This window comes from Chelonus insularis, unplaced genomic scaffold (assembly GCF_013357705.1).
Source record: "Chelonus insularis isolate UGA/USDA-ARS -01 unplaced genomic scaffold, ASM1335770v1 contig_321_pilon, whole genome shotgun sequence".
Classification (NCBI taxonomy): domain Eukaryota; kingdom Metazoa; phylum Arthropoda; class Insecta; order Hymenoptera; family Braconidae; genus Chelonus; species Chelonus insularis.
The window spans coordinates 337,556-353,128 of NW_023276492.1; the positions used below are offsets into that span (position 1 = coordinate 337,556).

Genomic DNA, 15,573 nt, shown 5'->3' on the forward strand with positions numbered 1-15,573 from the left:
ATCAAAAGGATTCCGCACATTTTAGGAATTCTTAAGTAGAGAGATAGAATGATAAGTATGTATTAACTTTATAAAATACTTTTTTTTATTCAAATGTAAATAGTTTATAATAATAAAAAAAAATATCATAAAAAATGCTAAATTACTGAATTTTGAGAAAATATTTTTGAAAATTTGTTGCAAGAAAAATTTAGATAAACTAATAGTAGTAATAGTAGTAGTAGTAGTAGTAGTAGAGTGTTAATAAATAAATGAATAAAAATCTGGCAGACATATTGAAATAAGTAACAAATGAGGGGATTGTTTGAATACCAAACTACTTGAAGGAGAATATTTTTTGAATTCGATACAAGAGAAAAGAGTGTTTTTAAAGCATAAAATATTTTATTTTATAGATAATTTTATTTTCAACTGATTGCATCAGGTCATTGGGAAATATTTACTGAAAAAATGTTAAAATTGTAAAAATGTATGTGCGAAGAGATAAATATTAAAAAGATATTAGATGTGAAAATCAGCGGACAATATTTTGTATGAGCTACTAGTAGCGATTGTGCCACGGACAACTCACCGTTTAAATTAAAATCGATTCTCTTTACAGACCCTTGAGTTTTCCGTGTGAAGGGAGATACACTCGAGCTTCCCTTGTATTTTTCAATACCACTTTTCTCCTGTGTTATAGAGTAGAGTTCAACGCGGCGAAGATATACGATACGACCTTGTTGATCAATCCATTTTTCGCACTTATTATCACTTTTCAAAAAGTATAATAATATTATTAAAAAGTCAATAAAGCACTCTCGATAATGTTCCACTACAGCATCAAGCATCGCGCATAAATACATGTACTCAATCTTCGTACACATTTTGGACAGACGGTTGGAATTATGTGTTAAATAATCCAACAAAAACTTACGAGATTTCACCAAATGGGGCGAAGGCGTCTCTCAACGTCTGCGTCTCAATCTCAGGACTCAGGTCACCTACGAATATGTGATAGTGTTCTGTAACAAAAAAATACTCTACATTAGTTATTGCTTACATTTTATATCATTTTTTAATATTATTTCAAAATAATATCTATTAATCATAATGATAATAATGATGATTTTAATCATTTTCGATTAAAAAAGTTTAATGAAATATTTTCATCTGGGTTGCATTATAAGTTTGAAAAATTAACTTTTTTTTTCATTCCTTATAAATATAAATGAATAGAAGGGAATAATTTGCACGCAAAAATTGTGCTGAGTGTTCTTGATTATTGACGAGTTTTCTATTGATTTATTATTTACGAAATATTCAAGAATAGTTGGAATTTTATTTTCCAATAATTTGTGGATATTTCGAAAAAATTGATTCCATTTGAAGTAAAGAATAAGGTTTAAATGATGAAATGAATTTGAAATTTCTAAAAAATGAGATTTAAAAGACCTGGAATTATTTAATAATAATCTATGAATACTTTAAATTAAATAATATTAATAAAAAATAGTCATTGTTATGTAATTATTCTCGATAAAAGGATCTTCTTCTTAAACACATTAACTTAATCTTGGTGCTTCTCTCAAGAATAAAAGAAGCTCAGGATTTTTTTACTCGAGTTCTTTATTACAGAACTCTTCTAATGATGAATCAATATTATAAGCATATCAATTTTCAATTACATATTAATTGCAAGCACAATGCCAGTACTCGGATTAATTGATTGAAAGGTTGATAAAAAAATTATCTCAATTTAATTGTTTTAAAATTTTCAATAGTTATCAAATAAAAAATAAATAGTTTTAAATACTGATACAATAAAATATTAATAATAACAATTTAGAGGAAAAAATATAACGTGAAAATTCCATTAATTCCCTAATAAAATAATTTTGCTGAAAATCTAGATGATCATGAAAATAGTTGCTTTGAGAATTGAAGCAAAATATTTGTTAGATAATATTCAAATATAATTTCGCCAGTAGAATATTATTAATATTTTATCATTAAAAAATTAAAGTAAAACACAGTAGAATAATTTTGCTAAAACTTTTATTAAGAAAGTGATAATTATTCTGTACTAATTCTTTCGTTTACTTTGATTAAAGCAAGAGTAGTAAGTAAAGAAGACCCAAGTGATCTTTACGGAATTTTTTATTTCTCTTAAAGCAAAAATAATCAAAAACCAATATTAATTCATATCCTCAGATTTTAATGAAAATTTATACAAACTTATAGCATCATCATTTCCCGTTTAATCAAATTATTTCACATTAGAAATAATAATTAAGTGTGATTACTTCATCATCGCAATTAATATCCAATCTTTTTAATCTCATTACTTCGTTCTAAATTCGGAGAGATTTCTTACTTAATGTAAAAGAGTTATTTTCTCATTTAATCTATCTCTTTGTTGTCAGATAATTTCCCATTTTCTGCCGAAAAAATTTGTATTCAAACATTAACTATAACTTTGAAATACTAATAACTGTTAAAAGATTTTAATAAAATTTTATTATTAATTTTTAAGTAAACTTTATGAGTGTAATGAAAATAAAACTAATGACTTTTTTTACAATTTGCCAAAATATAAATAAAAAATTTTAATAACCAATCTTTAACCTCATGTGCACTATAATCAATAATGTCTATATTTCCATAGCAGAGCTATTATTTTCAGTTAAATAATAAATGATTGTTTAATTATTCAAACTTTATAAGCTTCATTTAACCATATTTTATTCAATGAACATATTTATATTCGTTGCATTCAGAATAATCAATTAACTAAATCGGAATATTTTGTTGAACATACAAATATCGAATTTGAAAATATATAAAATAAAAAACATTGATCAGAGAAATTACTTTATTGAATATATCCATATATATATATACACAAATGTATATTAATGTTCATTATTATTTATGTCATCGATTTCAAAGTGAACACATTTTCAAGTTTTATAAAAATATTTACTCAATAAATAAAAAACATCATAAATACATACGAATCAAAGCGAAAAACAATCAATTGAGTTTGAATATAATTATTTGTTTAAATAAAAAAAAATAAATAAATAAATGAGAGTTCAAATGCAGGTAACAATTGTTACAAAATGAAACTTTTTCTCTGAAAAAAAGTATATTTAAAATGATTCGTTTTGGGTGTAACAAATCGAGTCAAAAGTTAGGTAACTGTTTGTTTCGATAGAAGTAAACTTCGAAACTTGGATAGTTTATCTATCGATTGCACTTTCGATTAGTAAATCTTATTCATTTGCAAAGCTTTTGTTGTAACTGTTTCTTGTAACTATTTGATGTTAATTTTCGTGCAGTGTTCTGCAACATGTATGGTGTATCGTAAAGAAACGTCGAATTCAGTGAAAATAAAGTGAAAAAGGTAAAAAAAAGAAGCGACGAGATAAACAACCAAGGAAAAGCAGCGATAGTGGTTTCGTTTGTGGAAAAGTTGAGTTCCAAAGAGGGGTGACTAGCGCGTGCTTCGATGCTCTCCCTTGCAAAGCATAAAACGTGGCCTACGTATATAAAACATTCAAAAGGACTGTTTTTATTTTGGTGCGATTCAATGAATTCTATAGTATACTGTGAGCGGGATAAAACTCTGTTTGGTCTACCTCCCGACGTCATCCCACCTACGCTCGTTCATTCTCTTTCTCTCTCTCTCTTTCGCTTGCTCTTCCTCTTTTGCTCTTTTTTCCTCCCTATTTCTCTTCTACTACTTTAGCACTGCAAATAAAATGCCAACGTTGTTGAACGACTGCACCTTCACTTACACAATATGCGATTTCGATACGTCCTGAGGTTATGCTGCAGTTGCTCATTTTTCGTACGTTTCAATTTAATGAATTTATTTAACCAAAAGAAATAAATTATGAACTACTGAGAAAATGAGATTGTTTTTTTTTCTTTTTTTTTGGTAATTTGTAATAAAATTGCGAAAAATTTATGTTGTAGATTACTCCTTACTCTCGTGATTAATTATTTGCTTTCAATGAGTACGTTGAAAAAGTGAACGGTGGTAAGATATTTATTTTTGCTCACTTTTTAATAAATTTAAAACTAACAAAATGGAAAGTCAAACTTTATGAAGAAGGAAAAGTGTAACGAACTGATCTCATAATCAGTTCACATTTTTATCCAAATTTTTTTATTCTTTTTCTGAGAAATTTTATCTTCCTTATTATTATTATTATTATTCATTTAGTTTTCTTTATTAAAATATAATAATAATCATGATTTTGATAAGAATGCATTAAAAAATACATTCCTGACCTCAGATTTATCTATATTTACTGTCATGTCGCTGAGTTGGATTTATTTTTGCTTATTTATCTGTAATCGTGATTTTTTTTTAGCTTTAACAGTTCAATAAAGATGTTCTGTACTTGTATGCCAACGTCTTTTGCTGGAACAATAAGTAGTGGAACTGATACAATCAAACCTCTAAAATTTAATCGTAATTTATGAATTGAGTGACTATTTATATGATGACCTATATTTGTACTTTTGAAGTATCAAGGATCAAGATGTTAAGTAGAATGACATTGAATTTTTTTTTCTACAAGAAATTCAAGAGTGAGACGTCTTTTATAGATTTTTATGATAGGTAGAAGATAAGATTTTTTGACATAATTGAAACAATTCTGACTTCTGATAAATATCATCGACCAATGGATCAGAATTTTTGCAGCATTGCTAGAAATTCAAGCATTTTTGCTATTTTTGAAAGAAACTATCGTATTCAGCGAGTCACTTCTTCACCTTGGCTGACTTCCTTTACCCAATTTATTTTCTGCTCTAGATCTCCACATTGTTAATTTTTCATACTCTCAATTTTTAACACATATTCTTTTTTTTAATCTTCACTCAACACTCATCACTAATTTTTGACCAATCTTTTCTTTATCACAAAATTGTATGTGATAAAAATGTCTTTCTATCTACAGAAAAATTGATGAAAAATTTATCTTCCTTGAATTAAAGCACGTTATGTTGATTGAAAACAGGTGTGAAAATTTTAGAGATTGAAGTTTAGATTTTCATAGTAAATAAAATGTCTACAAGGAAGTAAATAAATAAATTGAAAAGGCAAATAAACATAAATTTTTCAATTTATACGGAAAAGCTGACATTGAGCAGAACAAAAATTTTATTTAGACGTATTACATTGTTGATATGAGCTGAAGAACATGTTAAGTTAAACTGCACAGTTGCTAGACATGCAATAGTGATTGGCTATCTCATAATAGTTGATTTACGTTTGGCTTTAAACTCCCAGACAGTCAATAACTGTATATGCTGAGAGGAAAATAATTTCAAACCCTTCATTTCATGTTCTATAATAATCTATTATACGGTAGCTTAAACTTTGAACAAGTTTATTTTATATTTCTTGCAAGAAAATCCGCTTTCTAAATTATATCAATTACTCCAAACGTATATATAGATATATTTGATGGTGAATGATCAGCGTTAAAGTTGAGAATGGAACAAATATCAATGTAATAACTAAAAAGTAACAATTAAATTTCTCCATTTATACTAAAACTGAAAAAATTTCGTGCAAAGAGTAAATTTGTTGGTCGAATGATGAATTCATGCTCTAAATTTTCGAGTTAAACTCTGTGAAATATAATCAGAGGTGAAAGCATCAAAAATAAATTTTATTACAGAAAATTTAAATGTCAAGGGTTGATCACACATCAGACCGAATACATCAATAAAAAGCAGGAGTGTTTAACCACAAATAATCATAGGGTTTTGGTTTTGAACGAGCAAGCGAATCGCAAACATAATACATATGTAATGCATAATCCTACATACACCCTCGTATTTGCTTTCATAAAGCATCCTATGCTATGTAACCAAAAGTTTCTCTTTCTCTATCTCTCTACATATCTGGCCTAGGACTCTTCCTTTTACCACAATTCTGATCACAATCGCTATACTATTCCTACTATTAGGTATAGGTATACCAGCAATCGTTGGAGGGACTGTGTAAAAACATGCCCTATATAATACTCTTGATTCGATATAATGTATTGAGAGTAATTGAAGTAAGCCTTATTATTATCATCTAGGGCTTCGCTTTTACAAACCGATAGTCTATCCTACTTGATTATTCTAACGGCTTATCGATACGATTTAATAAATATACGAATAGCTTGGGTTATACTGTTATAAAATACAGAAATATTTTTAGCTCAATATATTTCTATATCTCCACATGTGTATGTCTGTGTCTCTACATTGACAATATGCATATGAGATATATTATTGAGTTAATTATCACTATTATTATATTAATGGTTTATGATACTAATAAATTTCAAATATGAAAATTGTACAGTTTGTAGATTAAAACTCATTTGCAAAGTTGTTGATTGGAATCCACTATTGCCTGCTAGTTGGTGTTTAAAAAGACTTATTACTGAGTATAATGGGGTTGTTAATCCCCAAAATTGCATTCATTTATGCCAATTGGCTCTTTTTTCCAGAGACGTGGTATACATAACTCACGTAAATTAGATGGCAATGTATTTTTTGTTGAGTCTAGAAAGTTTTGAAGCTGGAAAGTTTCAACTTTGAAATGTTTTTGATGCATCAGTTATTTGTAAATTAATGATATTTTGTTATAATGTTGCAATTTACGTTGATAATGAGTTGCACATTTGAGTTGTCAAAATAAGCAAACTAGTTGATAAATGTTAGTTAATAAATTACGCATTAATTTACATAAAGCTGGTGTTTTTTATTTTGTTGGCTTTGATGATTTAAAAACTGATAAATTATCTTCATTCTCTGATAGCAAAAGAACTTAAAGTAGTTGGTGATAATTAATAAATTACAAATAAAATTTCTTCAGGCAAGATTTATTTTAAGAACTAAAATAGAATATACCTTATAAAAAATATTTATCTAAATCATTGTCTATTTATTTGATTTACTATAGAAATTGTGTACAAACTCATTTCCCCTGACTTCTGGAGACCACAATATATTCAAAATATTTCTACATAAGACAACTAGCTTCTCTTTTGTTCTAAACATCTAGAACTGTTGTAGCTAAAGCTTTCCTTCTCTACGTTTCAGCTAAACAGTTGACAGCTTTAGTGCTGAGTCAACACAATTTCTTGATGTAGTTGCAAAATAACAGTTCCAATTGTCACAATACAATACTGAAGTATTCACGTTGTGAGATGTGATACCATAACAAGCAGTTAACTTATATTGCATAGTTTAAAAGTCAGTGATAACACAGAGTAGGATGATATGTAAATAACTCATCTTTGATCTATGACATATTTTTTTATTTCCAACAACTATGTGAGAAAGCATTTTAATATCTGATCTAGCAATACTAGATCTTCTATCAATATTTATCAAATATTAAAAATATAATAGCTTGATCAAGTTGTATTCAATGAGATCCAATTGGATCTAGTATGTTTTAGTGCATCAGTGTATCACAGTGCATTAGTGTATCATTGATACAATGGCATCAGATCCAGTTAGATCTTGATAATTATCATGAAATGTTATATCAGATCAAATTAGATCCTATAAATCTAAATCCTTTTCATGAATTATAGCATCAGATCTAATTTGATAATAAGTTTAAATTTAATCAGATCTGCTAAGATCTATCTAGTCTTTGTGAAAATGATATTTGATTTAGTAGCATCAAGGTAAATCAAAAATTAGATTTAAAGACAAACTAAATATTTAATCTCTGACACTAGTACCAATATTGAGCTGTACTCCATTATTAAGTACATATTTAACCATGGATTGTTTGGAACTAGAACATCCATAACTCGAGTTTATTCATTCAAATGAGTTCCTCTAGTCAAAATTTCGGTTGTTCATCATTGGCCAGGGAAACTGCTTTTCGAATGTAACATTCTGCTTCTATTGTTACTATGAATATTAATTTTTGCACAAAGGATATTAGTTGTAAAATTGTTTATAACAGTTAAATAATTTAACAGCATGAGATTTGAGATCATTTTAATTCAATTTCACTGATGAAATAATATTAATAAATCTTTTTGTAGAAATTGTACAATATATTCACTGAAAATAGTTGATGAATGCATAAAATATTTTAATTCGTTAGTATATTTATGTGCTATATATATGTATGGAATAGATATGCTCTTTTATGACCACGTCCTAATAAATTCTGATTTCATTGCTATCAGTTCAATTTCATTATTAATTAACTAATTGTCTTTTCGTTGAGAATTGCATAAGAAAAATTTATTACTCTAACTTATAGTTGAATTTGTATCGCGAAAATTTGTAAAGTGGTCAAAGATAGTAAATTTACTGCAGTCTTGGCTAATATATATATATGCACACACACACACACATATCTATATATAATTCTTTTATATTTTGCAATATATCTTTGAAGTGCAGCACTCTTTTATGCAAAGCATATCAGTCAGTGTAAATTAATTTAAAATTTATGCTAAAGTGTATTTCGTATGATAATATTTTTTAATGTATTTTCGAGTATATTTTGAATAAACATTAACTTAAATTTAACACATGCACTTTTAAAATTATATTTATATATAAAAAGGTGTTGAATTAGCATGAATTTTATTTCACAATGTTTTATACGTTTAAAGAGAATTTTTTTGCATGTAATTTCACTAGTATGAATTTCTTAGTCTATTTTGAATATTAAAAGGGAAAGAGAAGTATCATTGACTGACACGGTAAAAAAATATAAATGAGACTTATATATATACTCATGATAAATATTGCCGCAGAGTACAAATTCAACCCATACTATCGTTGTACATGCAATCGTCCTCATCTCCTTTTTACTACCGGAACACATACTATAAGCGGACATTTAAATTCCTCGGCACGTAACTACGACTCTGCTGTGTTTTTGTCCTTCTCCTGATAGGAATACACGAGTACCATCGAAACGTGAATACGAACGATATAAAAAAAATTGGCTAAAAATCATGGCTACAAAAAGCTGTTATTTAAACTTATTATTGAAGAATGGTAAAAACATTTGCCTGGTTCACATTAAAATGATCCAATAATCGCTATTTTAATAAAATAAAAAATCCCCGAAAAAAGTAAAGAGTAGAAACTGCAGAAAATTTTGTTGGATTTTAGAATTTTAATCCTGTTAGTGCATTTCTACTGACACAATTCAATTGAAAATTCATCAAACAGTATACTGCATCATAAAAAAGAAATAGAAATGATGTATTTAGATTTTTTTAGAGAAAGTCTTTTTCTTTATGATGTATTCCAATGAAAACACAGATTTATCATAAGGTAGCTAGAGAGAAGGAATAAGCTTAGTGGATGTAACAAGGCCTACCCTGTCAAAAACAAACGTAGAATACCATAACTGAATTATACTTTCAAACAAGAATAGGAATTGTACATTCATAGGTAACATCAACCCCGAAAGCCTCATCTCGTTACGTATTTCGGATGATATACGATTTTCAGACAGAGGTAGTATAAAAAGGTTAAATACGGGCATTCAATTATTTTGACAAACTTTAGTAAGCAGTATTTTTTTTTAGTGCACAAAATATCGGTAGTATTTCGAAGACCTAAAAAATTTTATTGTTTTTTTTGGAATGCTTGAAAATATTACTATTCTTTCAGTTTATGAATCTCATTATCTACTCGTGTCATTGTTTTCGAAATTGGTATTCATAATAACTAGAGTAGAGATAGCATTTATGGAGATTGAAAAGATTTTGGATTTCAGTTGAAATTGAAGTATAGGAAATGTGTATCAAATACAGTTTTACGATATTATTTAAATCATTATTATTGAAATGAAGATTTCATTATTTTTTATCACTTTTTTTAACATAAATTTATTAACAATTTAAAAGAATTATTCAACTTTTTATGAAATGTTTTAATAAATAATTGATTAAAGATTTCATAACGTTAGATATTGATTAAATATTAAATCACATGGAATAGGTGTTTGAAGAGAAATAGGAAAAATTGTTTTCACACTTCATGTTTTTGTCCAATTGAAAACAAGTGATGGACACGCAGAAGCATTTAATTTCGCATGGACACGAATGATCCAAGAAAAAGGTAGTACGTTTAATATAAGAAAAGTTTTATAAATCATTTTTATTGATAAAAAATAATATTTATTGCATAGAATTTTTTTCGCACTATTCGTGATGATTACAATAAAATAAGTAATAAATTTTCATAATAATAATAATGATAATAATAAAAATGGCACGAATATAAAATAAGAAAGACTGAAGTACTTAAGGATATAATCTTTTTTTTTTTTTATAATTTATTGTCTTTTTTCTTTATTACCGGTGTCGAATCAAAAAAGCTCATAAAATAAAAAGTTCTTTACGTTAAATGATATAGTATCCTGCTCTGCCTCAATCTCCCCCACATAGGGGATAGGTAAGGGAGATTGTGTTTATTTAAAATATTGCGTCTTGTGTTTCTATAACTGCTAATGTCATTTTTATAATAATATAGAACAATAAATAATCATTTATATATCCATATGTTGAATTGTTCTCCACCCTTATAGACTGCAGAGTTAAATGTGGCTATTTAAGAGAATTATTTTACTAGGGGAAATGCCACAAAAATTATTGCTGTTAGGGAAAAATTGGGTAGTTAATTTGAATTTCAATCAATCAATCTTTGGAAGAAAATAGAATTCTAATTGTAAATTGTTTTCTTTTTTTTTTTTTTTTAGAAACAATGCTAATTGAAGTCGAACTTGGAGTATTGATTCCTCTATTTGAATATTTTTCAAGAATCCTGTGCTAAACTTTAAAAGGAATTTATTCTTTACAGAACTACATTCCAACATGGAGCAAAACACGATGCTGAATTAACTGAATGCAAGTGGATAAGAAACACCATAATTGCAGTCTACAATTTTCGGGTGAGTGTAAATGAAAAATATTATATATAAACATATATTCTAATTATAATCTCGTCTATATTTTTTTTGTATACTTAATAAGACATCTTGACTCTTTTTGCAAAAGATGGTAATATTTTTCTTGAATTATATGACATTATAATAAAGTCAATATTCAAATGAAATTTTGATCATACTGTCTGATGTATTCCAATTATTTTATGAGAAATTGAGTATTGTTAAAGGAAGACATCTATTTTAATCATTTACTTGTATGTTTTGAATACAAAAATGGAGAAATCGTGAAACGAGTAGTTGTATTAATAAACAAAAAAATATTTATTTTATTATCTAGGGTCATTGAAACCAATTCAGGATTAATCATAATAAAACAAAATAAAAATTCCATGATCGTACTAAGAATAAAGTTAAGTAGGTCAAGAGAGTACATTGTTGGATTTTTTGTTTTGTCATTTTATACCAAATGGATGGTACTTATGTTTTGGATTTTACTGAAAAATTTTCAATAAACTTCTTAAACAACCCATTTTTTCTAACATTATACAAATCATAATATTTAATTAAAAGGTAATAAAATAAATATTTTTCTTAAAATTTCTATTATCATAATAATAAATAACGGAAAAGATTTTAATCTAGCCTTAAAAGACCCTAGGGCTATAAATGGCCGTATTTTTAGTTAAATCAAAATTTATTAGATCATCCCTATAAACAATCTATCTGCCTGCTTATCAACAGCAATAAAAATTCCCCCACATTTCTATCTATCTCGAAACCAAAAAAGTACAATCTTGACTAAATTGACCATCCAATACTGAATTAAACTCTGGCGAAACCGATGAATTTAAAATGCTGCAAGTTTTTATTTGTTTTGTTGGTGAGGTAAACAGAAAATTTTTACTGGCGAAAAAAAATTGATTAAATTCTTTAGAAATTTGTTTATTTATTGAAAGTACGAAGTAATTTATACTTATTTATCCAAGTATATTTACTTATTTATTTCTAAAGAGAAGGTGATTGATCGTGGACAAGTGATTATATATAGCTAACGACCAAACGTGATTGCTCTAGGTGGGAAATAGCAACGAATCAAACATCAACATTGACGTGGAGGCGACTATTATTCACGCGAGGGTCGAGACTTAATTCAAGGGAAGCTTCGATTACAGCGCAGGTCGCATTAAGTTCAGATTCAACTTACACACCCATATTCATACACATATACATATATAACCGACACAACAATCAACGCGATCTTGCAGTCCTAATACGACGGCTTCGTGATGAATTCTTATAAATCAAAACAGACACGCTACCCTATTTTCCATCTTTACTTATTTATTTTCTCACATTGGCCCCTTGTATTTGGACCTAATTCCCTACTTTACGAAAAAATACTTGCACAAGCTTTTAATATTCATACCGGAACAGTTCAACTAAAGATTTAATATTCCATTTAATATTTTTTTATTAGCTTAGGAAGTTAATAACTGCCAGAGAGCTCATTTTTTTCATTTTAGTATTAATAAAACTGGCAATTATTAAATTTTCGAATTATCCTTATATCTTCAGAAATACATTCATGCGTAATTTTTCAATAAATTCTTTACGATATTGCTAATTAATATCAGTTGATAATAATTAACACCTTAACTACTTCAAACATATCTCATATATAGCATGTAGGAAATCGAGAGACTTTCACTAATAAATTATTTGCTTCAATGGAATTAATTATAAGGTAATTAAATTAGCTGCAATATTTACTGCTCTAATTATCTCAAGAAGAACATTTAATGTAGACATGGTTCGTGTTTAATAAATGTGTGTATTGAGCGTGAAAATGAAAATATCATATTTACATTATTTGGTATCTTAATTTTAACTACATTTTATTCATTACATTAAGTTGGTAAATATGAGTATTCGCTTTTCTCTCAATAAAAATATTTATTTTCTTCTTTCAACAACTTTAAGTCGCTATCCATATCCCGGGGTTAGACTTTATTGGATATTTCTTTTATTTACCTTCTTTGTAAATTCTCATGATGAAAATTTCTAAAAGCGTATTTCAATTTTTAAATGAAGAAAATACAAAGAGATTCTGAGATTCTTTGACTCTCTTCACATTTATATTTTTTATTCCTGTCGTCATTTATTGTTTTAGTTTGGAAATTGAATAAATGTTTCAGTTGTTACATTTTCTTTTTTATTGATAAACTCAGTTGGCATTATGTGTCAAAATTTTAATTATGATCATTTTTTTGTTATCGATAATTAAAACGATTTGGTCTTGGGAAAATTTAGTCTGTGGTCATTTTGTTCGGTTGAGATCGCTATTTCTTCTTAAATAAACAATGATTTTGATTTATTATTAGTCAACATTGCTTTGTCCAAGAATATTTATTTCCATTATTATTAATTATTAAAATAAAAATCTCTTTTTTTCCAAATTAAACAATAAATGACTCTGGTGAAACGCTTTTTCGGAATTAATTTGAATTAAATGATAGATGCTAAAGTTAAGACGAATTTAGTAGCCAAATATAAGGAAGAACTGAATAGAAAAAGTGTCAAAAATAGTTACTGACATTGAAATAAAAGTATACAGCTATGTATCTTTTCTCATAAATATTACTAAGAGGTACGATGATAATAATAGACTAAAATTATTCAAGCATAATAAAATAATAAATCAAATAGAAAATACTTATAACTTATAAACTTCACAAACTTTTAGAGTGGCAACAATATGAAACACTTTTGCCACGATGTTAGCATTCGTCTGATTAATGAGTTGCAATAAATGAGATACTGAAATCGATGCAAAGACGAATAATCTCTAGACAAACAAAATGTATTTGATTATATGATTCACCCAAGGATTATTTTAACTTAAAAGTAGACTTTAATATTCAGAGAACTTTGAAAAATATATTTTCGATACATCACTTTTATTCTTTATAATTCAATAATTCCTAACAATTATTTGAAGTATTTTAAACACTTAAAAAGCATGAATAGAGTGAGAATAATAATAAGCAAAAGCTAACATGAATTTTTTTAAAACATATGAATATTTTATATTGTATGATATGATAACTGTTATGTTTGAACGGAAGTTGATATGCAGTGAGGAAAAAGTTTCATCAACAATTGTTTAACTTTACCAAAAAATATTTTGTTTATTGTTCGAAAAATTAGTCTATTCTTCAGTTATTTTATTTTTCTATGAAACGAATAGTTTGATTGAAATGTTTTAAAAATTAAGTCAACAAAACTTTTCCAGCTGTCGGAGTGTAATTTAGAATCTACTTGCTGTTTATTTAGTATAAAAAATTACTTTATGATAAAATCAATTCTATTCACAATCGTAAATTGTTTAAACTACAGTTTACTTTATTATTACAACAAAATTATGAAAAAACTATTTTATTTAACAATTGTTTAAAAAAAAAAAAGATTTATTTATTTAACAGAGTATTATAAAATCTTATTCGAAAATAATTAAAAAATCGATAAGAATGTCTGAGATGACCAAAGATAAAGTCTTTTTTATTTTAAAACTCGTGAAAAGAAAATCAAAAGATAAGACAGATATGACCTAAATACGTGAAATGGTGAAAAATAATTTGAAGTTGATTGCAAAAAGCTCTCAACGGTATATATGAATCGAACTAATTATCCACGTATGTGTATTGCGAACATCAATTTCGCTAAATGAGACAGTTAAAGAATAATAAAGAACTTGGATTCAACCACTTACGAGGATTTTGAATTGATCGAGACGATGACAGCTTAACTGCCTCAGATCCTTTAGTATGCAACAAAGCCATGCAGGAATTCGCTACATCATAGATAAGATAAGTTCCATAGAACTTTTCTTTGTTGTACATTTTTAATCTGCACTTGTCCAACGATGCCATCCTTTCAGATTAATTCACTTTCAATTGACATCTCAGAAATTCTACTCAACTTTTCAAATTTTTTTTTCCAAGTGTCCATTATCCATTGCAATAAAAAAAATATTCAATTATTCACTAAATAAAATAGAATATTTAAAAAAAAATACTAATGAAGAAAAAATGATAATTTACTCAAGGAAATGAATGTAAAAAAATAAGCAGTAATAAAAATATAGTCATAAATTTCGATGTAAAATTTTCGGTTAATTTACGAGGATATTTTAGCCAAATTTCAAAGTATCATGTGTAGGGCGTATTCGTTGTACGTAATAAATAAATTATGGATAAAGCGCATAAATATTTATATTGTATATTCATATCAATACTATGCACTGTGGCTTTATATCATGTAGACGAGTGTATTCCTTGCAAGTACTCATATATATCACGGAAACTAGGGCACACCTATTCGATCGATTTACGCGCACGCAATGACCGTCAGTCGTGTCACCGATTGTATTTCACAGTGGAAGCATTCCCTTGATCCGGTCGTATATTCCGCATGAAATAGTAAACACGAATCTTGGACCATGTTCAATCGACATTAAAACTTTGATCAACAGATGTTATATGTCTTAAGACTGTTTTTTTTTTTCAACCTTATTATTTTTTAAATAGTTTTATTATACATCATATCACTCACAACTGATCAAAATGAAAATG

The 15,573-nt window shown here is 27.2% G+C and overlaps 1 protein-coding gene and 1 long non-coding RNA gene across 14 annotated transcripts in view; one reads left to right on the plus strand and one right to left on the minus strand.

Annotated features, from left to right (window-relative positions):
• Nucleotides 1-15,573, minus strand: part of LOC118065690 (nucleolysin TIAR) — a 105,953-nt gene that overhangs the window by 23,534 nt on the left and 66,846 nt on the right. For 11 of the 13 annotated variants that reach the window (XM_035081133.1, XM_035081136.1, XM_035081130.1 and 8 more), the window contains one exon: nucleotides 917-1,004. In XM_035081133.1, coding sequence (XP_034937024.1) covers nucleotides 917-1,004 — 88 coding nt within the window. Of the gene's footprint in view, nucleotides 1-916; nucleotides 1,005-14,711; nucleotides 14,986-15,573 lie in introns of those variants that run through there. The other 2 variants (XM_035081139.1, XM_035081140.1) reach the window with 2 other exon arrangements.
• The window catches only part of LOC118065692 (uncharacterized), a 113,361-nt gene that overhangs the window by 14,098 nt on the left and 83,690 nt on the right, over nucleotides 1-15,573 (plus strand). The window contains exon 2 of the long non-coding RNA XR_004690185.1: nucleotides 10,855-10,945. This is a non-coding gene — a long non-coding RNA (uncharacterized lncRNA). The remainder of the gene's footprint in view (nucleotides 1-10,854; nucleotides 10,946-15,573) is intronic.